This window comes from Aethalodelphis obliquidens, unplaced genomic scaffold (genome assembly GCF_003676395.1).
Source record: "Aethalodelphis obliquidens isolate GAN/ISIS:26980383/991018 unplaced genomic scaffold, ASM367639v1 scaffold4, whole genome shotgun sequence".
NCBI classification, from domain to species: Eukaryota; Metazoa; Chordata; class Mammalia; order Artiodactyla; family Delphinidae; genus Aethalodelphis; species Aethalodelphis obliquidens.
The window spans coordinates 61,965,825-61,991,183 of NW_020837948.1; the positions used below are offsets into that span (position 1 = coordinate 61,965,825).

Genomic DNA, 25,359 nt, shown 5'->3' on the forward strand with positions numbered 1-25,359 from the left:
TCTGTAAGCTAGACAGTAGATAGTAATAAATCCCTCTTCTTAAATCAACCAGCTTTGGTTTTTGTGGCTTATGACTGAGAACACTGACTGCTAAATCCTCCTACTAAAATTCCCCCATAAATAATGATTACAAATATTGATTGTTTTAATTGGTAGCACAAAATGGTGTTTTGTGTAAAAAGAGCAACCTTGTACACTGCTTACAATTCAAATGGTCTTGATAAACGCCTATTATGGGTCTAATATCTTGCAATAACTTTAGTTTCTCCAAAGCAGTTAAGTGGTAGGGTTATTCATTAAACAAATTACGAGGCAAACAGAATTGTCATGAAATACATACCTGGGGCTTCCCTGGTGGCACAGTGGTTGAGAGTCCGCCTGCCGATGCAGGAGACACTGTTCGCGCCCTGGTCCGGGAAGATCCCACATGCCGCGGAGCGGTCGGGCCCGTGAGCCATGGCCGCTGGGCCTGCGCGTCCGGAGCCTGTGCTCCGCAACGGGAGAGGCCACAACAGTGAGAGGCCCGCGTACCGAAGGAAAAAAAAAAAAAAACATAGCTGGAAGTGGGGTGCGTGATGAAGTTCTTATATCTGGGGGCCTTTTTTCTACTTTATAAAGAAGAAAGGAAGGGGCCAAATCTGTACTCCATTAATTGGAAAATTCCTCCCGTTCCCCAGTGGCCTGCTCTTTGCTCCTTTCATACTGGCACATGCTGTGGCTTCCAAGTCAATCAGCTGAAATGGAAATATTTGTACGCATCAAGGCCATTCTGGCTGTACCAGAATATACAGACCTCCGAAGAAGCCCTGATTATATAGTAAATATGCTATTTTTATTATATTTTATTTTATAAATATGCTGTTTTATATTATATTTTATTATATTTTTATTATCAAGTTATTAATAATGAACTAAAGAAAATTTCTTATTGATAACATTATCAGAACAAAAATATAAATAAATGTAAGGATTTTTCAGAGATTTATGGTTTATGAAATTTCAGGTAATTTTTGTTTGTTTTGCTGTGCCACACGCCTGTGGGATCTTAGTTCCCCCACCAGGGACTGAAGCACTGGAAGCTCGGAGTCTTAACCGCTGGAGGGCCAGGGAAGTTCCCACCTTAGGTACTTTTACCTCATCTAATCCCATTGCTCAAAGGAGTTAAGTGACTTAGGCGCCTGAGGCCACACAGCTTGAATCTAGACCTAACTCCCATTCCTTGCTTTTTCCGCCATACAACATGAACTAAAACAATGATAATATAACTGCATTAAAATGAAATAAATAGAAAACATGAAAACTATAAATTCAGAAAAATTAGTCTAGTTTTATTAATTAAAACACAAAACAAAACGTACTATATACTACTCATTTTGTAAATACCAAAACTTTCTGTATATAATATGCTTATACAAATACATACCTGTGTAAGATGAGAATGGAAGGATATGATCTCAAATGTTAACAGCGACTATCTCCAAGGGCAGAATTATGGGCAATTTTATTTGTGTGAGCTAGGAAGAGTTCATTTTCTAAATTTTTCTGCAATAAATGCATTACCTACACACTTTCAAAAACAGCCCTTTATTATTATCAAAGTCATTTTGATATTCTACCTTTAAAACAGCCAATTCATTATCTAACTTAGTGAAAAGTACAGTTTGAATTGAATATCTAGCCACCACTAATCGAGCAAGCATCTTCCTGATACTTTACAAACATTATTCCATTTAATTTTGATAACAGTTTCATCAGGTAGTAATATTATCCCGTCACAGATAAGGAGGCTGATACTTAGGTTCAAGATCACACAGGAAATAAAGGAGTCTTTGTTGTGGTGAGCTTGAAGTCCACCTTGCCCTTCTGCTGGGCTCCTCCTACCTTCCTTCTAAGCCTGGCTTGTCTAATGTAGGAGAGCCGCTCTACCACATGCTGGTGCAGCCTCCCAGATACTCTTCTTTGAAAACACTTATGGTATTAAAGTAGACCATTTAAAACTGATTACATGTATTATAAAAAGACTGGAAGGGACTTCCCTGGTGGCGCAGTGGTTAAGAATCTGCCTGCCAATGCAGGGGACACAGGTTCGAGCCCTGTTCCAGGACGATCCTACATGCAGCTGAGCAACTAAGCCCGTGAGCCACAACTACTGAGCCCGTGCGCCTAGAGCCCGTGCTCCGCAACAAGAGAAGCCACCACAATGAGAAGCCCGCACACCGCAACGAAGAGTAGCTCCTGCTCGCCGCAACTAGAGAAAGCCCGTGTGCTGCAATGAAGACCCAACGCAGTCAAAAATAAACAAATACATAAAATAAAATAAAATAAAAATAAAAAAATAAAAAGACTGGAAGTATATGCTCCGAACAGTATATATCACCAGGGTGGCAGGACTTCCATTTTCTATGCTTTTGTATCTATTCAGTATTTTTCTTCAAAAAATTTTTGTTTTTTTAAAAAAATTGAGTCAGAAAAAATTATATTTTTCCTATATTGTCTATCTTTTGAACATTGGTGCATCTCAGTATCAGGGTCTCTACACAAACCATTTATAGAAAAGCACATAAGAAAAATGCATACTTCATCACCAATCCTGTATCTTCTCATTCAGATCCTCCTGTTAGATAGTAACCTCAGGATCTCTACCTGTTTTACTGACTACCATATCTTCAGTGCTAGAACATCTGGCCAATGAAAGCATTTGGCACATAACTGACAAATGAATGAGTGAAGGATATATACTTTTCTCTTTTCAAGTTTTAGATATGCTGATATCTTCTCATATTAAGTTTCAAAATAGAATACATGTTAAAAGTCAGGTGAGAAAAAAAATGTACAGGGAACTATCTTTTTCTGAATCTCACAACTTGCTAAAGGTGGCTGTTATGGGTTGAACTGTGTCCTCTCCAAAGAAGATGGGTTGAAGTCCTAACCTCTGGGACCTCAGAATGTGACATTATTTGGACATAGGGTCTTCGCAGGTGTAATTAGTTAAGGTGAGGTCATACTAGAGAGGGTGGGTCCCTGATCCAATATGACTGGTGTCCTTATAAGAACATAGCCTTGTTAAGACAGAGGCACAGGGAGAAGGCCACATGAAGACAGAGGATTGGGGCGATATGTATACAAGCTAAGGAATGTCGAAGACTGCCAGCCCGAACCACCAGAAGCTGGGAAGGATTCCCCTACAGGCTTCAAGGGAGGTTGGCCCTGCTGACACCTTGATTTCAGACTTCAAGCCTGCAGAACTGTGAGACAATACATTTCTGTTGTTTTAAGCTTGTGGTACTTGGTTAAGGCAGGCAGCCCGAGGAAACCAACAGTGGCCTTAACTTTGAATTCTTGCAAATAATGGGGGAGGAGGAAATAGTCACCTGAGCATCATGATCTACAAGTTTTCAATGACTTTCCGGTTTATTTTCTGATAATGGAGAATATGCCCAGTCAACTCAGGAACGCCAGAAAAGTAAACAATAAAGGATACACACAAAACAACAGGTGACTGAAATTTTAATATGCCTAGGTATTCACATAAAAACTGTAAAAATCAGCATTACAACATTGGTCTTCAAAGATTAACATTTACAACTGTAGTAAAATAAAGTTTCACAAAGTCAAATTTCCTTAACACTTCATTTCAATATTAATCTCTTTACAGTTCATCAAGTTGGTATTATTTCATCTTTCTTTCTTTCTTTTTTTTTTTTTTTTTTTGCGGTATGCGGGCCTCTCCCATTGTGGAGCACAGGCTCCGGACGCACAGGCTCAGCGGCCATGGCTCACGGGCCCAGCCGCACCGCGGCATGTGGGATCTTCCCAGACCGGGGCACGAACCCGTGTCCCCTGCATCGGCAGGTGGACTCTCAACCACTGCGCCACCAGGGAAGCCCCTCATCTTTCTTTTTTTATTAAAGCATGGGTGCTCTTCTTATGCAAAATGTTAACATGGGGTCCCAATATGTAAAACAGAATGTGCAGCTGTTCTAGTTTGGGGGGCGGTCCAGAGGGAGCCTAGCCTCACACTTTCCACAGTATCACCTCTTAAGACTCTCAGCACCCTAAGCACAGTCTGAGAACCATGGATTGAAAATAGTAACAATATACACTAAATAAGATATCATTGACAAAGAAGAAGTAGGAAGTTTATTCAGTATCCAATACTTGGTCCGCCTTCGCTTTTCCACATTCTTTTCTTTGGTTTCATCACTTCGAAAATTCCTCCAGTATTAATTGTTTGAATGGCAACTATATGAAGCAGAAATTGTATTTCTACACCTGGGAAATTATCTACAAGATAGATGCTGCTGAATAGGGAACCAATAACAATGATTTTTTTTAACATTTTTAAAGCAGTCTCTTGTTCACATTAATAAAAATAAAACATTTCTCATGAATAAAGCCTCAAAGCCAAGATAATTCTTGGGACAATGAAGCATTCCAATAAATCAAAGGGAGATTCTAAGCAGATGCAACATCATGGGGCCTTAGGATGGACATCTAAACAGGACAGAAATGGCAACAATATTCACACAATCCTTGTATTCGAGGTTTACAGGAAGGGCTGGGCTGTGGGGACGTTGAGAGATGTGCACGGTGATGCTATTAAAGATAAGAAGGCTGCACTGGACCCCAGTAGGCACAGGGCCACAGGGAAGCATCTGCTTAAGGCGACGTGTGTAAGATTTATTTACAGCACACAAAAAAGAAAGTCATAAGGCCATGGCCTTGGGTTAGCTGGCTGGACTTGCTCTTTAAGGTCCTTTCCTTGAGACTTATTCTATGTAGTTTATTCATTCCACAAACACGTCTATATAGTTCACAAACACTAATGCAGTGCTTACAAATGTGCCAGGCTCTAAGTGCTTTACGAATATTGACTCATTTAATCCTCATAACAACCCTAGGAGGTAGGTCCTATGATGAGCCCCATTTTACAGATGAGGAAATAGGCACAGGCAGATTAAACAACTCGCCCAAGATCATAAGGCTTCAAATGGTGAATTCAAACCCCTTTCAAGGGCAGAAATGACATCTTTGGCTAGGAAGAGAAATTTGTCCTAAAAGAATCCCAGGAACTGGCCTAAGTAAGAAAGGAAAAAGCAGCACCAGAATTGACACTCCACTTGATCATCAACCACAAGGACACAATGCTTAAATCAATTTTAACAAGATAAATATAAATTGTACACAGATGAATCCAGAATTTCTTCCACTCTTAGTAAAGGCCCTTAGTAAATTTGAATTTGTTTTGAAATGTCTGAAATGCAATCACATACTGTTTTAACTTGACATACCAGCTAAACCAACTACAAGCTGATTCAGGAGGCATTTGCTTCTCTATCACAGAGACGAGCATAAAAAAAGACAGTAAATAAATATGAAGCTTGATATAAAAAAGTGGTTTCAAATAAGTTTTAAGAATAACCCTGTACATCCCAATTCATTACTTTATCATATTCTTGAATCCTTTGCTTTATGTGAGAAAGTTTATTCTTCAGATAATCACAGCGTTCTTTTTTTTCCAGAAATGTAGGATCCTAGAAAAGAAACATAGCTATTATCTCAGCCTCTGGCTTCCTGAGCAAAAAACACAGAAACACACATTATCACCCAGAAAATGACCTTTCATAGCAGATTTTCCTGCGGCAGATTTCAAAATCTGCCTAACAAGAATAACAGGTAAGCTCTCTACATTTTTTTCAGTGGATTTTATTTTTTAGAAGCTTTTGGTTCACGCGAAATTGAGTCGAAGTAGAGAGCTGAGGCGCTCTTGAGTATTAAAATACATTAAAAAGTAATTAATGGATTAATAAAAGCTCCCTCCATCCTCTACTAATTTGTGCAATTAAGTTAAGGATGGAATTAGAAACCTGTAAAAGAACTTAATCTTTGTGAATGAAATGTGGGTGAAGAGCTCTATATGGGTGCTCATTTCCCTGGGTTCCTAAATCAGGACACAGCAGAATGTATTCAGGACAGAGACGAGAAGAAAAGGCACCCAGGGGCTTCCCTGGTGGCTCAGTGTTTAAGAATCTGCCTGTCAGTGCAGAGGACATGGGTTCGGCCCTGGTCCGGGAAGATCCCACATGCCGCAGAGCAACTAAGCCTGTGCGCCACAACTACTGAGCCCACACGCTGTAACTACTGAAACCTGTGTGCTCTAGGGCCCACGTGTCATAACTACTGAGCCCGTGTGCTGCAACTACTGAAGCCTGCACTCTGCAATAAGAAAAGCCACCACAATGAGAAGCCCGTGCACTGCAACGAAGAGTAGACCCCACTCACTGCAACTAGAGGAAGCCTGCGCGCAGAGCAACGAACACCCAACGCAGCCAAAAGGTAAATTAAAAAAAAAAAAGGCACCCAGCAGCCACCCATGGTCCCTAACAAGTAGCATCTTAAGAAATACAAAAAAAGAACTACTTTAGCTGCAAGAATCTAAAGTCACCACTGTACCTGGATAAGAATACACTTTAAAGAAGAAAATGGTTTTACTCACATTCCTTTTTTTCTTAAACTCTTCATGGACTCTTGAAATTCTCTCATGTTCCTAAAAATAATATACTGTATATGTGAACGAAAATACTTGCAGTTACTCACATCATATCTCAAGAATGTCTCAAGAGTACAGTGGGCATAAGAACAGAAAACAATTTTTACCTAAGACTATAATGAAAATATTCATACACGAACAAATTCAACTCACTGGATAAATATTTGAGGGCTTACTCTTTGCCAGGCCCTGAGATCCAGGGATGAACAGTAGGGCGAGGCCCCTGCTCGTGTAAAACCTGGACCGAGTTCCAGTGCCACTGCTTGCCGGTGGTGTGACTTGGGCAAGCTCTTTACCGTAAGGCTTGGTTTCCTTATCAGTAAAATGGGAATAATAACCATAACTGTCTCATAGTGTTGTGAGAAGGTTCATTTATTTGAAATGATCCTTCTAAAGTGCTTGGCACATAATAACCACATTAGCTATAATTAGGTAGCATTTTCATCCCCTTTGGCAAGTTGACACTATTCAACTTTTGAAAATAGCTAATATGAGGCTCCTTCCAACTTTATTCTAAGTTTAATAATAAATATGAAATTTGTTAAAGGGTTGAATAGTCTATCCAAAGGAAATAGGTTACTAGAGCAATGCCCTCATTTATCCAGGTAAACCTATGCTTTGGAGATTGCGAAGCACTGTACACCTAATAAATACAAAATAAAATGTAATAATTATGTTCTAAAAGCTTCCCCTGAGAACATTGTCCATCACAAATCCACATCCTTGTCCCAATATATTTTAACTCTTCAATGTTTTTCACATACTAAGATCATGAGTATTGTTTGTGTTTTGACTGCTTGCCATCAGTGAGATGAACCTGGTTATTCAGTTGTCATCTACATTAACAGGTCCTGGCCTGGGACTGAACTAGCTGCCTGGGGGCAGGGGTGCTGTGCTGGAGACGCAAGCAGAGATGAGAGCTGTAAAAATCTATCCTAGAGTCAGTCAGAGACTGAATTAGGAGGGTGAGGACCGGAGAGATTATTTTGAGCAAAACTCCTATTGGATGGGCTTAGAAAAGTCATGTGATGGTTTAATTTTTCACGGGTGCATGAGCAGGTGTGTGTGAGAACGCATGCCCCCAGCAGGCCCGCTGGGCACAGAGACACTTCCCTGGGGATGCGCTAGGGGACGAGTGAGCCTTGCCGGCAGACTCTTGCCCACCGCAAAGCTCAGCCTGTGAAGAAGTTCATTTTTGTGATACACTTGATATCTCCACTTTAGATAAGGCCTGGAGGAGACACCGAGACTCACTACATTTGGCTGTCATTTGGCTACTTACTTGCCAAGCCATGCTGAAAACCAAAGGAAATGACTATTGTGAGATTGTGTGGGAGGACTGTGGGAGGACTCAGTTTCTCAGCACCTGCTGTAAGCAGGACCCTCCCACCCCCAATCGCACACCACAGCCTGAGCCCTTGCCCATGCATACACAGCCTACACACCCGACGCCTCTGGGCCTGGGCTCAAAGGCCACACGTCACGCTCAGGTTTCTCAGCGTTATGTCTGTTAACCAGCTTGCTCTTCCCAACCTGCGATGATCCCGACGCTTGGTGCCTGCTCCTTCTTTCCTGCACTCCTTTGAGGGCATCTAAACTTGGTCACCCTTCTTGGACCTGTGTACCTTGCCTGTTCTCCAAATGGAACTAACTGACCCTGAACCTGCAGTATGTGCTGGATTTCTCCTGCTTCCTGGTACTGGCATCTCTTAGCCAACACCCTTCCATCACTCCAAGACTGGGAAAATGTCACTACTCTATACATTTGGCTTAGAGGACTTGGAATTACAACTCATTTAAATGTACACTTAAAGGTCTGGTCAAAACAAAGATGCCCAACTAATGCAGGTCTCAGGAGAAGAATCTATCTATCTATCTATATAAAAAATGTGTGTATATATTATATATACATACATTTGACATTTACTAAAAAATGCTGTATGTTTTTAAAATTTCAATTACACAAACAGATTAGATGAATACATTCTCTTTAAAAAGGATAGGATATTACACACAAATGTTCATAGCAGCATTATTTATAATAGCCAAAAAGTGGAAACAAAAAAAAAAAAGTGGAAACAACCCACTGTCCATCATCTGATAAATGGATTAAAAAATGTGGTATATTCATACAATGGAATATTATTATTTCACCACAAAAAATAATGAAATATTGATTCTTGACACATAGATGAACCTTGAAAACATGATGCTAAGCAAAAGAAGCCAGACATGAGGCCACATATTATATCACTGCATTTACCCATACAGAGAGAAAGTACATTAGTAGTTGTCAGTGGTTGGAGAGAGGGGAAATGGGGAAAAAGTGCTAATGGGTATGGGTTATTTCTTGGGGGGTGATGAAAATGTTCTGGAATTACAGTGGTAACGGTTATACCCCTTTGTGAAAATACTAAAACCCACTGAATTGTACACTTAAAAGCAGTGAATTTTATGGTATGCGAATTATTTCTCAATGAAAAAATATATGTCAGGTAAAAAATGCCATTGATTATGAGGGCATCCTGATTTCCCAGATATTAAAATGTGAAGGAAAAAAAAGACAGAACATTAGAGAAAACACTTCAGTCCCCTATGACTGCCATCTCCACCCTCGTTTTCCTCTCTGCCATAATCACGGTTATTGGTCTGAAGCATGAGCCCTGTAGCTCATGTATGCAGCCTCAGATCCACTCTCCGTCCCTACCCACTGTGCTCTCTGGGCTTGGGGTGCTAACTGCTTGGCTGTGACTTACCCTGGAGAATGCATGGCCACTGGCAGCTCCTCTACACCCACGTCCACCATTTGTGAATAAACCTTCCTCAAATTACCTCAAATTACCTTAGAGTGTGCTATCTGTCTCCTTTGGGAGCCTGATTGACCCGGTATGTATGTTAGGCAAATTTATACTTTACTTAAGTAAGAAAATAAAATACTGTTTAATAATTGAAGGCAAAAGACATTAAATTATATATTTTGAACTGTCACCCTGCCAGTGAGCTTCCTAGACAGCAGATGCAGATGGTTATGCCTTCTCTCCACTTCAGACGAAGTCAGAGTTCATCCTTCCGCCATCAGAACTCCTCGCCAGCAGCTGCAGGCACTCACCTGCTGGTTTTCTGAACGATGCGGCAATCTGCTCATCACTGCATCCAGCTCATCAAACTTCTTCAAGACGGCTTGAACTTCTGCAGAGAGCTCTTTGTACTCTGAAAACTGGTCCTGGAACACAGCTTTATAGCGTTCTCGTTCATCATCCGTCTGAATCATAGGGTATTTCCTGAGGAAAAAAAATAAACCAAAGTTGAGGTGTGGCCAAGATGGCAGAGGAGGAAGACCCTGAGCCCACCTCCTCCCACGGGCACGCCCAAGTTACAACTATCTACAGAGCAACTACTGATGAGAAAGACTGGACGACTAGCAGAAGATATCTTCTACAATTAAAGATATAAAGTAGGCACCACCAGATGGATAGGAGGGTAGAGACATGGTATAGTCAAGACCCATACCCTTGGGTGGGTGACCCACAAATGGGAGGATAATTGCAAGTGCAGAGGGTCTCCCCAATGAGGTGTCTAAGCCCCACACTGGGCTCCCCAGCATTGGGAAGACAAGCCCCGAGAATGTTTGGTTTTGAAGGTCATCAGGGCTGACTTTCGGGACTCTGAGGGCTGTGGGAAATAGAGACTCCATCCTTACAGGGCGCACACAAAATCTCACACGCTCCAGGACCCAAAGCAGAAGCAGTGATCTGAAAGGAGCCTGGGTCAGACCCACCTGCTGATCCTGGAGAGCCTCCTGCAGAGGCAGGAGGCCACTGGAGCTCACCCTGGAGACACAGACACTGACAGTAGCTATGTTGGGGAGCTCATTCTACCACGAGGACACTGGTGCTGGCAGGCGCCATTTGGTAATCCTCCCTCTAGCTTGCTGGCAAAGGGACTGGGCCCTGCCCACCAGCCTGTCAGCACCAGTACTGGGATGCCTCAGGCCAAGCAGCTAGCCAGGTGGGGACACAGTGCCACCCACCAAGAGGCCAGCTGTCTTAAGATCCCCTGATCCCCCTGGTGGATGGGGCCAGGATCCCATCCACCAGAGGACCAACACCAGCTCTGGGATGCCTGGGCCCTGCAGCCAGAGACCCCAGGACCCAGCTCTGCCCACCAGTGGGCCAGCACTAGCTCCAGGACCCCAGGACCTGGCCCCATCGACCAGCGGGCTGGTACTAGCCCCAGGATCCCCTGGGTCCCAGCCCTGTCTACCAGCAGGCTGAAGTCACGGGACCCCCAGACGCCAGCACACCCACCAGAAGGCCAATGTCAGTACTGAGACACTCTGGGCCCCTAAGCCAGCTGCCCTGGGATCTGACACCAGCTTTGAGACACCTGGACCCCACACAGCCAGCCATGTCAGGAACCGGTCTCACTCAAGCAGGCTGACACTAGATATGGGATCCCCAGGCCTGCAACCACCAACCCTGGAAACCAGCTCTGCCCATCCATGGACCAGCACTAGCCCTGGGACCCCTCAGGACTCCATAGACAGCAACCTTACGACCCAGCTCCACCCACCAGTGGCTGGTAGCCTCCACACAAGGCAGGGCCTGGCAACCAACAGGACTGGGGGCTGGCCATGCCTATCAGACCACCCACAGTAGTCAGCCTGCCACAACAGAAGGACCCACGCAGCCCACATAGGGGACACCCTTAGAGCATATAGCCCTGGTGACCAGAAGGGAGTGCGCTGCTGGGACACACAGGACGTCTTCTACAAAAGGCCACTTCTCCAAGGTCGAGAAACAAAACCAACCTACCGAACACACAGAAATAAAACAGCAAATTAGGCAAAATTAGGCTACAGGCAATTATGTTCCAAGTGAAGCAACACGATAAAACTCCAGAAAAACCAAGTAAAGTGGAAATAGGCAAACTACCCAATAATACTTGTAAAGACGTTCAAAGAACTTGGGAGAAGAATGGATGAACAGAGTGAGAAGTTAAAAGTTTTAAACAAAGAGTGAAAAAATAAAAAGACATATTAAGCAGAGCTGAAGAATACAGTAACTAAAATGAAAAATATACTAAAAGGAATCAACAGTAGATTCGATGATACAGAGCAGTGGGTCAGCTAACTGGAAGACAGAGCAGTGGAAATGACTCAAGCGGAACAGAAAAAAGAAAAGAAAAGAAAAAAAAAATGAGAACAGTTTAAGAGAACTCTGGGACAACATCATGCATACTAACATTCACATTATAGGGGTCCCAGAAGGCGAATAGAGAGAGAAAGGGGCAGAGAACATATTTGGAGACATAATAGCTGAAAACTTCCTTAACCTGGGTAGGAAGGGAAAAGCAACAATTTACTACAAGGGAACTGACATAAGGCTATCCCATGACTTTTCAGTAGAAACTCTGCATGCCAGAAAGAAGTGACGTAATATATTGAAAGTGATGATAAGGAAACACCTACAACCAAGAATACTCTACCTCAGGGGTCCCCACCCTTTTTGCCTCTAGGCACCAGTTTCATGGAAGACAGTTTTTCCATGGACGGGGTGGGGGTGTGGGATGGGTCAGGTGGTAATGAGAGTGATGGGGAGCGATGCGGAGCCGCAGATGAAGCTTCACTCGCTTGCCTACCCCTCACCTCCTGCTGTGCGGCCCGGTTCCTAACAGGGACTGGTACCGGTCCGCGGCCCTGGGGTTGGGGACCCCTGCTCTACCTGACAAGGCTTTTGTTCAGACTTGTTGGAGAGATCAAAAGTCTTACAGACAAGAAAAAGATAAAAGAGTCAGTACCACCAAACCAGCTTTACAAGAAATGTTAAAGGAACTTCTCTAAGTAGAAAAGAAAAGGCCACAGCTAGAAATCTGAAAATTACAAAAGGAAAAATCTTATTGGCAAAGGCAAATATACAGTAAAGGTAGTAAATCAGCCCTGTTATAAAGCTAGTAGGAAGGTTAAAAGACACAAGTCATAAAGTCATCTATATCCCCAATAAGTAGTTAAGGGAGACACAAAACAAAAAGATGTAAAATTTGATGTCAAAAACAGTAAACGCTGGGGATGGAGAGCAAAAATATAGGGTTGTTAAAATGTGTTCAAACTTAAGACATCAGCAACTTAAAATAATCACAGATAGATACATATATATATATACAGTTTGCTATGTATAAACCTCATGGTAACCCAAACCAAAAATCTGTAATTGATGGGACTTCCCTGGTGGTCCAGTGGCTAAGACTCCACACTCCCAATGCAGGAGGCCCAGGTTCAATCTCTGGTCCTAGAACTAGATCCCACATGCATACCGCAAATAAGAGTTCATGTGGCAACTAAAGATCCCGCGTGCCACAATGGAGATACCACATGCCGCAACTAAGACCTGGTGTGGCCAAATAAATAGATAAATATTTTTTAAAAAATCTATAATAGATACACACACAAAAAAGAGCGAGAAATCCAAACATAACACTAATGATAGTCATCAAATCATAAGGGAAGAGAGCAAAAGAAGAAGAAAGGAACAAAAAAGAACCATAAAAACAACTCCCAAACAATTAACAAAATGGCAATATGTACACACCTATGAATAATTATTTTAAATGTAAATGGACTAAATGCTCCAATCAAAAGACACAGAATGTTTGAAAGGAGTATTACTGAGCCATAAAAAAGAATGAATGTTATGTGGCAGGCTGGATGGGAGGGGAGTTTGGGAGAGAATGGATACATGCATATGTATGGCTGAGTCCCTTTGCTGTGCACCTGAAACTATCACAACATTGTTAATCGGCTATACTCCAATACAAAATAAAAAGTTAAAAAAAAAAAGGAATGAAATCTTGCCATTTGCAACAACATGGATGGACCTAGAGGGTATCATGCTTGCTGAAATAAGTCAAACAGAGAAAGACAAATACTGTATGATTTCACTTACATGTGGAATCTAGAAAACAAAATAACTGAACAAACATAACCAAACAGAAACAGACTCATAGGTACAGAGAACAAACAGGTGGTTGCCAGAGGGGTGGGGGGTGGGGGAAGTGAAGCAATAGGTGAGGGAGATTAAGAGGTAAAAACTTTCAGATGCAAAATAAATGAGTCACAGGTACAACATGTACAGTATGGGGAATATAGTCAATAACTACGTAATATCTTTGTACGGTGACAGATAATAACCAGAGTTATCCTGGGGATGATTTTGAAATGTATAGAAATATACATTTCACTATGTTGTGCACCAGGAACTAACAGTGCTGTAGGTCAATTATACTTCAAAAACAAACAGACAAACTCATAGAAAAAGAGATCAGATGTGTGGTTACCAGAGGCGGGGGGAGGAAGTAGGGGGAGAGGGAATTGGATGAAGGTAGTCAAAACCTATAAACTTCCAGTTATAAGATAAATAAGTATTAGCGATATAATGTACAACATGATAAATATAATTAACACTGCTGTATGTTACATATGAAAGTTAAGAGAGTAAATCCTAAGAGTTCTCATCACAAGGAAAAATTTTTTTTTCTATTTCTTTAATTTTTTATCTATATGAGATGATGGATGGTCACTAAACCTACTGTGATAATCATTTCAGGATGCATGTAAGTCAAATCATTATGCTGTACATTTCAAACTTATACACTGCTATAGGTCAATTATATCTCAATAAAACTGGAAGAAAAAAATAAACTGAAGTGATAACTTTTTCACTAAAACAAGAGGAACAGGAAATCAGCTTATTAGGTTATTCCTCAACGACCATACTGTACCTTCAATTCAATATACTACCTCCCAGGAAACAAACAACTGTTCAAATATAATTGACTTTAAGCAGAGTATTAACTTGTAGACAAACAGAAAAGAGAAAACCCAAATGGAACCTCTCTATTTTTACCTTGAAGAAGGACTTAGGTAGATACTCACGCCACATAGTCTGGCATCACGATTGGTTTCGGGATGTGGCCAGCGGGGATATGTCCACTCAGTAGCTCAGGTTTCATTTTTGTTGCTCTCAGTTCTTTAAAATTAACTTCTTGGTCTCTCTGTCTGTCACAACCGGTGGCCATGTCACACTACAGTTAGAGAGAAAAAGAGGATTTATTTATAAATGAAGGCAGAAGAACAAACAAAAATCCCAACTTTATTCTTAGAAGAAACCTGGGGGGTGAGAGCAGGAGGAAGAAGAGTAGAGACAGCAATCAACAATTTCCCTTCAGAATTACGTGTTTTATAGTCACAGAGTTGTTCAGAACACTTCTGGAACAGTTAAGGGAAACAGTGAGCTACGAGAGTATATAATAGATTAAACACCCTCTAATCCCAGTTGTGGGATCATCAAAGGTGGATGATGAAATGGTAAATATGTCTTAAGTACATTTAAGACGTATACCCCAACTAACTGTAAAAGAACAGAAAATGTAGTTCAAAGTAAGAAATTCAGCGATAAAAATGGAACAAGTCGGGCTTCCCTGGTGGCGCAGTGGTTGAGAGTCCGCCTGCCGATGCAGGGGACACGGGTTCATGCCCCGGTCCGGGATGATCCCACGTGCGGCTGGGCCTGTGAGCCATGGCCGCTGAGCCTGTGCGTCTGGAGCCTGTGCTCCGCAGAGGGAGAGGCCACAACAGTGAGAGGCCCGCATACCCCAAAAAAGAAAAAAAAAAAAAAAAAAGGAACAAGTCAACTTAAATGGAAAGAGAAAAAAATGACACCAGCAACTTGAGATGAATCAATTACAAGTAGCCACTGAATAGGTCAGAATGGGGGACGAGTCACATTGTTTCATCATCTGAAAAAGACAGCAAGCAAAACCAAGGGAAGGGCGGTGGATGGCTTTACTTTCCCAGGTGTTCTTAACCTGCGGTTCCTTGAAGAGGTCTACGGGAATGCTGGAGACAGTGGTTTAAGTCACCTGGCTTCTACACTGGAGAGCTCCTAGAGGTCTCTGTAGGAAAAGGATCCATTCAAAGAGGGGGAAAGAACATGAGACAGAAATGCCCAAGGAGGAAGCATGGGGACAGACCTTAAGAGCTAAAATAGGGCTTCCCTGGTGGTGCAGTGGTTAATAAGCATCCACCTGTCAATGCAGGGGACACAGGTTTGAGCCCTGGTCCGGGAAGACCCCACATGTGCGGAGCAACTGGGCCCGTGTGCCACAACAACTGAGCCTGCGCTCTAGAGCCCACGAGCCACAACTACTGAGCCTGCGTGCCGCAACTACTGAAGCCCACGCTCTAGAGCCCACGTACCACAACTACTGAGCCCACGTGCCACAACTACTGAGCCCGCATGCCACAACTACTGAAGCCCATGTGTCTAGAGCCTGTGCTCCGCAGCAAGAGAAGCCACCGCAATGAGAAGCCTGCGCACCACAAAGAAGAACAGCCCCCGCTCACTGCAACTAGAGAAAGCCGGCGCGCAGCAATGAAGACCCAATGCAGCCAAATAAATAAATAAATAATTTTTTTTTTTTTTTTTAAGAAAAGAGCTAAAATAGCCAACAGGAGGGACGCGGAAGTGGAAGACCCAGGGGAGCCCACTCCAGAACGGGCAGGGCGAGGTGGATGTGCAGCTTTGGGGTTGGGAAAAGAGTGCTTGGGGGCCCCACTAGGCAGCACCCAGAACACCAACCAAATTGGTGAGGCTGGTGGATGTCAGGAGAGGGGTTTCCATGTTACACATAAAGGAGCAAGGTTCAGAGAGGTTCAGTAAATTCTCCAAGGTCTCAAGGCTCTGAGTGGAAAAGCCACAATGAAAACCCAGCACTTTTCTGGGAATTCCCTGGCAGTCCAGCGGTTACAGCTCCTCGCTCTTACGGCCGAGGGACTGGGTCCTATAAGCTGCATGGCACAGCCAAAAAAAACCACCTAAAAACCAAAGCCCAACCAACCAACCAACCAAACAAGCCAGCACTTTTTTGGCTTGTTGATTCTTTAAATGAGCAACACGAGGAAACAGTTTACTTAAACGTATACCGCTCAATCCTAAAGCTAGAAATGAGTTTGTGATGGGGAGGGGGCGGGCAAAGCCATCCTGCTTGAGCATGTTGATCCTATGACACAGAAGAAAGCTCCCTCCACTCACCCCTTGGGGCTTCAGTCCATGCTCGCTGAATTAAACTCACTGAGCTAATAACTGAGCTGCTCGAGAGGGACCTGACTCCATTGAAAACAAAATATAAAACAAGATTTTAAAAAACCTTGCTCTTTACCTTGTCAGGCAGCTTTTAAAATCCTTTGTTTCCTGATTCCTCTATCTCTGAGGCTGCCTTTGAGTTCTGGTTTAACATTAGCTCATTCTAGAAACAACCAGCTGTTAACTCACCAAATAGCGCAGCTCACAGATCAGTGGATTAGTCGGATTAGACGTGGAGGCTGCTGACCTGCCATGGGGTAGGGCTACCAAGAGGGGAAGTTTGCACCCGAGGCGCTGGGTGAAAGGGGAACCAGGTCCCCTCGGCCAGAAAGGACGCCCAGCCATCGGCCCCAAACAGCAAGAACATGAGTGGGGAGCAAAAAACCCAGAGGAAAGGAGATCAAACAAGAGTATTTTAGGAAACATATTCTGAGGTCAGTTATCTATCCCACTTCGTTCCTCGCTGGTCGGGATGCCATTTCTTCATCCTCATGAATTCTTTTATGTTTAATCTTGAAAATCCATCATGGTATTAAAATTAGGGGAAACTTTTTTGGCTTAAATAAGTGGATTTCCATTTCATGGCATCCCTTTTTAGCTTCTAAGTATTTAACCATCCATTTCTCCCGCGGCTGCCTGAGGAGTGGCCAGGGAGCACACTGACTCCCTAGTCAGCAGCCCCAGGTGTCAGGCTCGGTTTTCCTGGTCAAAATCACAAATTCTACCCAGGTAGTCACGTTGTGGAGGAGAGTCCATATGAGTTTTCTCCCCGCTCAGGTAAAGTTTTTTGAAGCATAAACTATTCATTTTCCTTACTTGCCCATCTCTAATTCCAAGATTCACCTTTTAATATAAAAGGAGAGTTCTAAGAAGTCAGAATATTTCCACACAGACTATTTCACCTGCTTTACTTTTTTTTTTTTTCTGTTATTATGCTCTTAAAATTTTCTTTCACTCTTTTTGGGTGAACCTCACTGACCACCAGTGCAGAAAACCCTACTGGGGAAAAAATATCTAGAACTAGATATGACTCAAAAAATTAAAATCTCTTCGGTCCTTCATGGGAAGGAGGTAGTTGGGCTCCAGCCCTGGGACACACCACTTTCAAACAGTACTCCTGATTACAAACAAACGGCCCCAGATTTCATGACCTTTCTTTGCACCTAGCAAAAACCAGCCTTGTCAGCACATATAAGAAAAGCTTTACTATGAAGCAAGAGAAAGTAATTAAGCCATGGGGTAAGTACTGCTATGGATATAATTACTAAGTTTTCAAATTAAAAATGGGCTGAATGGGACTTCCCTGGTGGTGCAGTGGTTAAGAATCCCCCTGTCAATGCAGGGGACACGGGTTCAAGCTCTGGTCCAGGAAGATCCCACATGCCGCACAGCAACTAAGCCCGTGCGCCACAACTACTGAGCCTGCGCCCTAGAGCCTGTGTGCCACAACTATTGAGCTCATGTGCTACAACTACTGAAGCCCATGCACCTAGAGCCCGTGCTCTGCAACAAGAGAAGCCACTGCAATGAGAAGCCCACGCACTGCAAGGAAGAGTAGCCCCTGCTCGCTGCAACTAGAGAAAGCCCATGCGCAGCAACGAAGACCCTACGCAGCCAAAAATAAAATTAATTAATTTTTACAAAATGGGCTGAATGAATACGCTGTCAAGTTAGAAACAGGGAGAGCCAGACATGTGTTTCAGGGTGCTTTTGTCCAATTTCTGATTCTCCTTCCCTTTGAGCGTATAGATGTAATGATGCATAGACCCCAATCCCAAACCCACACTATTACTTTTGATACCCAGATTATATTTTGACTTTTCTAGTTTAGAAAAGCAATCTACTCAACATGTAGGGACTTATTAGAATTTGTTTCTTTCTCTGTTTGATCTTACTTTATATATATTATTTTTTAAATGACCTTATTTGCTTTTTAAAAATTGTGTTTGTGAAAATACAAAACAAGAAGGGACAGCCTAGCTGATAGTTCCAGACAAGGGACAGGAAACTAAGTTCAGGGAGGGTAAGTAATTTCCCCTGAATCACAGAGTTAGTAGTACTCAAATTCAAATTTGCCTGATTCCAAAGTTTATCTTCTCTTCACCACACTACACTGCCCCTCCTGTGGTCATCTGCAAATTCTTCCCTACCAAGAACTGGGAAGGAAGCAGGGGAAAATCATACCCAATGAGAAGCTGGAGATTCAACCTTTCCTATAAGGTTCCCATTGGTAAGTCCAACAGAGGTTCCTCAATTAAGTCATGAGATTGCCTCTGTCTCTGAATACATTTAAATACGTTGATCCACAGTGACCCATCTCCCAGGAAAAGAGGCCTTTGAAAGGATGCTCTTTGCATTCTGCTCCCATATCTTGAACGAGCAGACGTTAACTGGACTGATACGATTCTCAAAGAGTCTTAGGAATGGGGATTCTAACTCCGCTAAGGTTATTCCCGATTATTCCAGGACCTCTCAGGATCTGAGATGCTGCAACACACCCTGGACATACTAGGCACCAGCCTTCCAGGGCAGCTGAAAAGACCTACCTAGAACTCTCCAGCAGATCTTCCTAATCCCGTACCACCTGCAGAAGCCGCAGCAGACTACCCCATCATTTGGGGCAACTTCCTCCAGCTCAGCCAAGCCCTTCAGGTTGACTCTACCCTGCACTTAATCCCCTTGGTAAGTCCCAGCACCTCAGGGACTGCTCAGAAGGCCCATAAGATCCATCCTGACCAAGAATGACCACCATTGCTGTGTCACTGCCACGCTGCAGCTTAGTGAGACAGTCCCACCCAGCCTGGTGCTGTGCAGTCAACATCCGCAAAAGGCATACCATCTTTCACCCCCACCAAGCAAAGAGATTCTTCTCTTGTGCCCCTGGAGATGTTCCGAAACATACTTCCTGATGTGAACATTCTGACTTCAGATTTTGATATCATCTGTTAACCAGAGTGTCAACTTTTAGAAAGTGAGTCTCCTTATATATTTTTTCTTATATGTTTTTAGGCCTCTTTTCCATTCTGAGCAATACTTCTAATCCAGATCCATTTTCTAAACCAAAGTCTGATTAAGTTTGATCTTTTCCCTGCAGTGAATTTTATTTTAGAACTCTTACTGGGCTGTGATGTAGCAAAGGTTATCGTTCCAGGTCAGGCTAAAATTTGTAAGTTTCCTAGTCAGTCCCTCTGAGGGAGTAGGATTTACCAGTGGGTTATAGCAATATGGCAATCTTGAATGAGAGTATTGGCAATGATCTGCCAAAGCCATTCTTTTTTTACACGGGCCTCTCACTATTGTGGCCTCTCCCGTTGTGGAGCACAGGCTCCGGACGCGCAGGCTCAGCGGCCATGGCTCACAGGCCCAGCCGCTCCGCGGCATGTGCGATCTTCCCGGACCGGGGCACGAACCCGTGTCCCCTGCATCGGCAGGCAGACTCCCAACCACTGCGCCACCAGGGAAGCCCTGCCAAAGCCATTCTTAACGATGACTCCGAGTTTAGAAGACTGCCCTCTCCATTTGGTCAAACTCACTTACGTCTCTGTACTAACACTGGAAGTCAGCCACAGGTTAGGGAATTTGCACTTAGATTTCAAACAAAGGGCAGTGTTATTAGTTATTTAAATATCAGCCTTATATTGCTTATCTCAATATCTGAAATGAGCATTTACTAACTTAACTTTTTTAAAACTTAAAAAAATTTGAATAGGTAATGTATAGACATAACGTATAATTCAAAAGGTCCAAAAGGATACATAATGGAAAGTAAGTCTCCCTCTTTACCTGTCCCCTCACAGTTAGCCAGTTATCCTCCTAAAGGCAACTACTATTTATCAGTTTCAAGTATATCTGATTTGTTTGTTTATTTACTTATTTATGGCTGCCTTGGGTCTTCGTTGCTGCACACAGGCTTTCTGTAGTTGCGGCGAGTGGGGGCTACTCTTCGTTGTGGTGCGCAGGCTTCTCATCGTGCTGGCTTCTCTTGTTGCGGAGCACGGGCTCTAGGTGCGCGGGCTTCAGTAGTTGTGGCACGTGGGCTCTGGAACATGGGCTCAGTAGTTGTGGTGCTCGGGCTTAGTTGCTCTGTAGCATGTGGGATCTTCCCGGACCAGGGCTCGAACCCATGTCCCCTGCATTGGCAGGCAGATTCTTAACCACTGTGCCACCAGGGAAGTCCCCTGATATGTATATTTCAGACAGCTTAAAACTGATGATCTATTTAGCTTACTGATTGTTAGTGTCACTGAGTCTAATTGAAATGTGTATCTTGAAGCAAAAAATGTTGAATAAATAAATGAACATTTAAAACAAATTAAACACAAGGGAATCAGGAAGTTAAAACAAAGTACAATAAAAAAATAAACAAGGGCTTCCTTGGCAGTCCAGTGGTTAAGACTCCGTGGTTCCACTGCAGGGGCTCGGATTTGACCCCTGGTCAGGGAAGCTCCATATGACACAAGGTGCAGCCAAAAAACCCCACAAACAAACAAAATGCCCCCCACCCACACACAAAGCAGCATTGCTCTAATGCTATGAACAGTGTGTAAATTGTAGAGGTTTGTAACATTAGGTCCACACTGCACTGTGAGAGAGAGACTCTTCAGTATTCTGTAGACCAGCTAATCCCAGCCTCACTCATCCCACGCCTGGTCAGTCAGAACTGGTCAGATATCTCTTGATTTCTAACGATTTATGGATATCCAAGAAAACCACAGTAGAGCTCAACTGTAATTCAGATGACTTTACATACGTGTCAGAAATCATTTAAGGACTTCCCCGGTGGCGCAGTGGTTAAGAATCTGCTTGCCAATGCAGGAGACACGGGTTTGAGCCCTGGTCCAGGAAAATCCCACATGCCATGGAACAACTAAGCCTGTGTGTCACAACTACTGGGTCTGCGCTCTAGAGCCTGTGAGCCACAATTACTGAGCCTGTGTGCCACAACTACTGAAGCCTGTGTGCCTAGAGCCCATGCTCCGCAACAAGAGAAGCCACTGCAATGAGAAGCCCGTGCACCGCTAAACCCCTGCTCGCCGCAAGTGGAGAAAGCCCAAGCACAGCAATGAAGACCCAACACAGCCAAAAAAGAAAAAAAAAAAGGGCTTCCCTGGTGGTGCAGTGGTTGGGAGTCCGCCTGCCGGTGCAGGCGACACGGGTTCGTGCCCCGGTCCGGGAAGATCCCACATGCCGTGGAGCGGCTGGGCCCGTGAGCCATGGCCGCTGAGCCTGCGCGTCCAGAGCCTGTGCTCCGCAACGGGAGAGGCCACAACAGTGAGAGGCCCGCGTACCGCAAAATAAAAAAATAAAAACCACTGTTAAATTCAGCATTTAATAATGCTGAATTTGAGACATCATTCATAAATTGATCTCCTGAGATGTCATAGAAACACAAATCTCTAAGCAAGTTAGTTTAATTTTGTACTTCCTGCTGGCTTCCTCTCTCTCATACTCTACTAATCTTTCATCTGTGTTTTTCTTTTTTACCAGATTTGTAAGCCCCTGGAAAATGGAGATAATGCCATTGTTGTATCCATATCACTGGCCCACAGCCTGTGACATGTTTGTTCAATGAATGAATGAATGATGACAGCAATGTATTAATTATGATCGCTTGGATAGGCTGCCGTTCATCCACTTAATAAATTCCATATTTCAGCATGAACAAAACATTTTCAAGTAATATTTGTATGTTACAACATAGAGAATAAAGTTAAAAAGAACCTCATCAAACGTATTTTCAAAACGAATGCACTTAACCAAAAAGAACTTATACAAATCAGCAACCCAATAAAAAACCTGGACAGGATATGAACAGACAGTTAATAGGAAGAAAATGCAAACATATATATATGAAAAATGCTCAACCTCACTCCTGATAAGAGACATGCAAATTATAACTACATTAGTACCGTTTTTCACCTATCAGGTTGATAGATGCTAACAAATTTCCTGACACTGTGTTGGTCAGGGTGTGAGGAAGCCTGTAGTGTTGTTGGGGGTGGGAATTGGTAGAATTTCTATTGGGCAATCTAGCAGTCAAAACAAAAATGTACACCGCTTTTCATCCAGAAATTCACTTCTCAGAATTTACATTTCAGGTGTACTTGTACTGGGTTGGTGAAAAAGTTCGTTTGTGTTTTTCTGTATCATCTTACGGAAAAACCCAAACGAACTTTTTGGCCAACCCAATACATATACAGAAGGAAGTATTTATTCATATGTATAAGGTTATTCACTGTGGCACTGTTTTTAATAGTGAGAGATTGGAAACATGTTAACATACGATAAATTATGGTACATCCATAAAATGCAACACTTACGTAGTTGGAAACCAAAATGCAGAAATTTTCTATGTACTACCTTAGAAATATATTAAGTGAAAAAAATAAGGGACATAACAGCATGTATGGTATGCTACCATTTGTGTAAAAGAGGAAGGAAAGCAAATATATATATGTGTGTGTATATATATATATGTACATATCTCTCACACAGGATACTGGTAACACTGGTTGCCTCCACAGGAGAACTGGGAAGCCATGGTACAGGATGAAAGAAGACTCTGTGTGAGAGACCTTTTTGAATTTTGATCCAAGGGAATATACTCCGTTTTCAGAGAAACAAACAAACCCAAAGGCTGGATTCTTAACTTCTTGCTTAGAAATAATGCCCAATATCTTAAAAAAGAACTTTTCAATGAGGTAAAATTATGATTATTAAAATACATTAAATTATTACATATATGTAAATAATTATAACCACAGCATCTTAGTTAATCTTCTCAAGCAATCTTGTGAGGTAGAAATTATTATTATTCCAATTTTACGGATGAAGGAACCAAGGCCTGGGAAGGTTAAGTACCTTGTCTACTGTCACGCAGTTAAGTAAATTGTGGAATAGGGATTTCTTTCCCGACACAACAAAATTTGGCATCTGAAAGCAAGGTGAGAAGAATAGGAAATAATGGGGAAGAACTTTAAAGGGACTGAAGAAAATTTGGGAGAATCACCTTTATTAAAAAATAAATAAATAGGGCTTCCCTGGTGGCGCAGTGGTTGAGAGTCCGCCTGCCAATGCAGGCGACACAGTTTTGTGCCCCGGTCCGGGAAGATCCCACATGCCGCGGAGGAGCGGCTGGGCCCCGTGAGCCGTGGCCGCTGAGCTTGCGCGTCCGGAGCCTGTGCTCCGCAACAGGAGAGGCCACAACAGTGAGGCCCACGTACCACAAAAAATAAAATAAATAAATAAATAAATAAATTAGGGACTTCCCTGGTGGCGCAGTGGTTAAGAATCTGCCTGCCAATTCAGGGGACACGGGTTTGAACCCTGGTCTGGGAAGATCCCACATGCTGCGGAGCAACTAAGCCCATGCACCACAACTACGGAGCCTGTGTTCTAGACCCACGTGCCACAACTACTGAAGCCCGCGTGCCTAGAGCCTGTGCTTTGCAACAAGAGAAGCCACCGCAATGAGAAGCCCGTGCACCACAATTAAGAGTAGACCCGGCTCGCCGCAACTAGAGAAAGCCCGTGTGCAGCAACGAAGACCCAACGCAGCCAAAAATAAATAAATAAATAATAAATTTTTTTTAAAAATTAAATTTAAATATGTAAGGAGAACCAACTAGGTTCACTGTAGAAGCTTCATTTAACACAATTAAAAGATGCTTCAAATAGCCTTGTCTGATTTGGTCCTCTTAGTATTAGAAAAAAGCTGAGGAACTTCCCTGGCGGTGCAGTGATTAAGAATCCACCTACCAATGCAGGGGACATGGGTTCGATCCCTGGGTTGGGAGGATCCCACATGCTGCGGAGCAACTAAGCCTGTGCGCCACAACTACTGAGCCTACGCTCTAGAGCCCACGAGCCAGAACTACTGAGCCCGCGCACCACAACTATTGAAGCCAGCATGCCTAGAGCCCGTGCTGCACAACAAGAGAAGCCACCGCAATGAGAAGCCTGCATACCGCCATGAAGAGTAGCCCCCACTCGCCGCAACTAGAGAAAGCCCACGCAAGCAACGAAGACCCAACACAGCCAAAATGTAAATAAATAAAATTTTAAAAAGAATAAAAAAAAAAGAAAAGAAAGCTGAAAGTCGTATTATGAACTTAATGCAACAGATACACTTTTACAGACAGATGGTCTACTCTATAGATAAACAAGTAAGAGAGAAAATTATTTAACAAATCTAGAGATAAAATATAACGTGAGCTTTACTCTTACCATTTTCCTTTTCGATGGCAATGACTGCTCATTTATCTGGAACAAAAAGAGTTAAAATGACTTTTCAGAGGTGTGTGAAGCTACTTTGCAAATATTTTTGTCCATTTGCATCTATAGCCCAATCTCAACTTTACAGATGTTGATTCTCTACCGTACACATGATCCTCCTACTCTTTTGGCCACGTTTTCATGGGCCAGTGGAGAACCAGAGGAGGAGGGATAACTGTGATTCCCTGTCAATCAGGAGCAGAAAGCAGAGTTGGAAATATGGAGATAGTGGTGACTCTTATGTGAGTTGTTCTGAATTACCTAGATTTTATTTATTCTTGGTTCCTATTACCTTGCACAATTAAAGAGTTTGGGATGGTTAAATTATAAAATTAATAGAAAAAAGCTATATGCCATTGTGTATTTTAACATTTAGGAAGTTACAGCAACACACAA

General features: G+C 42.9%; 1 protein-coding gene across 4 annotated transcripts in view; it reads right to left on the reverse strand.

Moving 5' to 3' along the window:
- Window positions 1-3,905: 3,905 nt before the first annotated feature.
- Window positions 3,906-25,359, reverse strand: part of MARVELD2 (MARVEL domain containing 2) — a 28,090-nt gene continuing 6,636 nt past the window's right edge. For 2 of the 4 annotated variants that reach the window (XM_027100919.1, XM_027100920.1), the window contains exons 3-7: window positions 24,916-24,951; window positions 14,481-14,629; window positions 9,660-9,831; window positions 6,497-6,547; window positions 3,906-5,534 (exon numbers count right to left, since the gene is read on the reverse strand). In XM_027100919.1, the coding sequence (XP_026956720.1) occupies window positions 5,412-5,534; window positions 6,497-6,547; window positions 9,660-9,831; window positions 14,481-14,629; window positions 24,916-24,951 (531 nt within the window). In that variant the 3' untranslated portion in view covers window positions 3,906-5,411. Of the gene's footprint in view, window positions 5,535-6,496; window positions 6,562-9,659; window positions 9,832-14,480; window positions 14,630-24,915; window positions 24,952-25,359 lie in introns of all 4 variants that reach the window. The other 2 variants (XM_027100922.1, XM_027100921.1) reach the window with 2 other exon arrangements.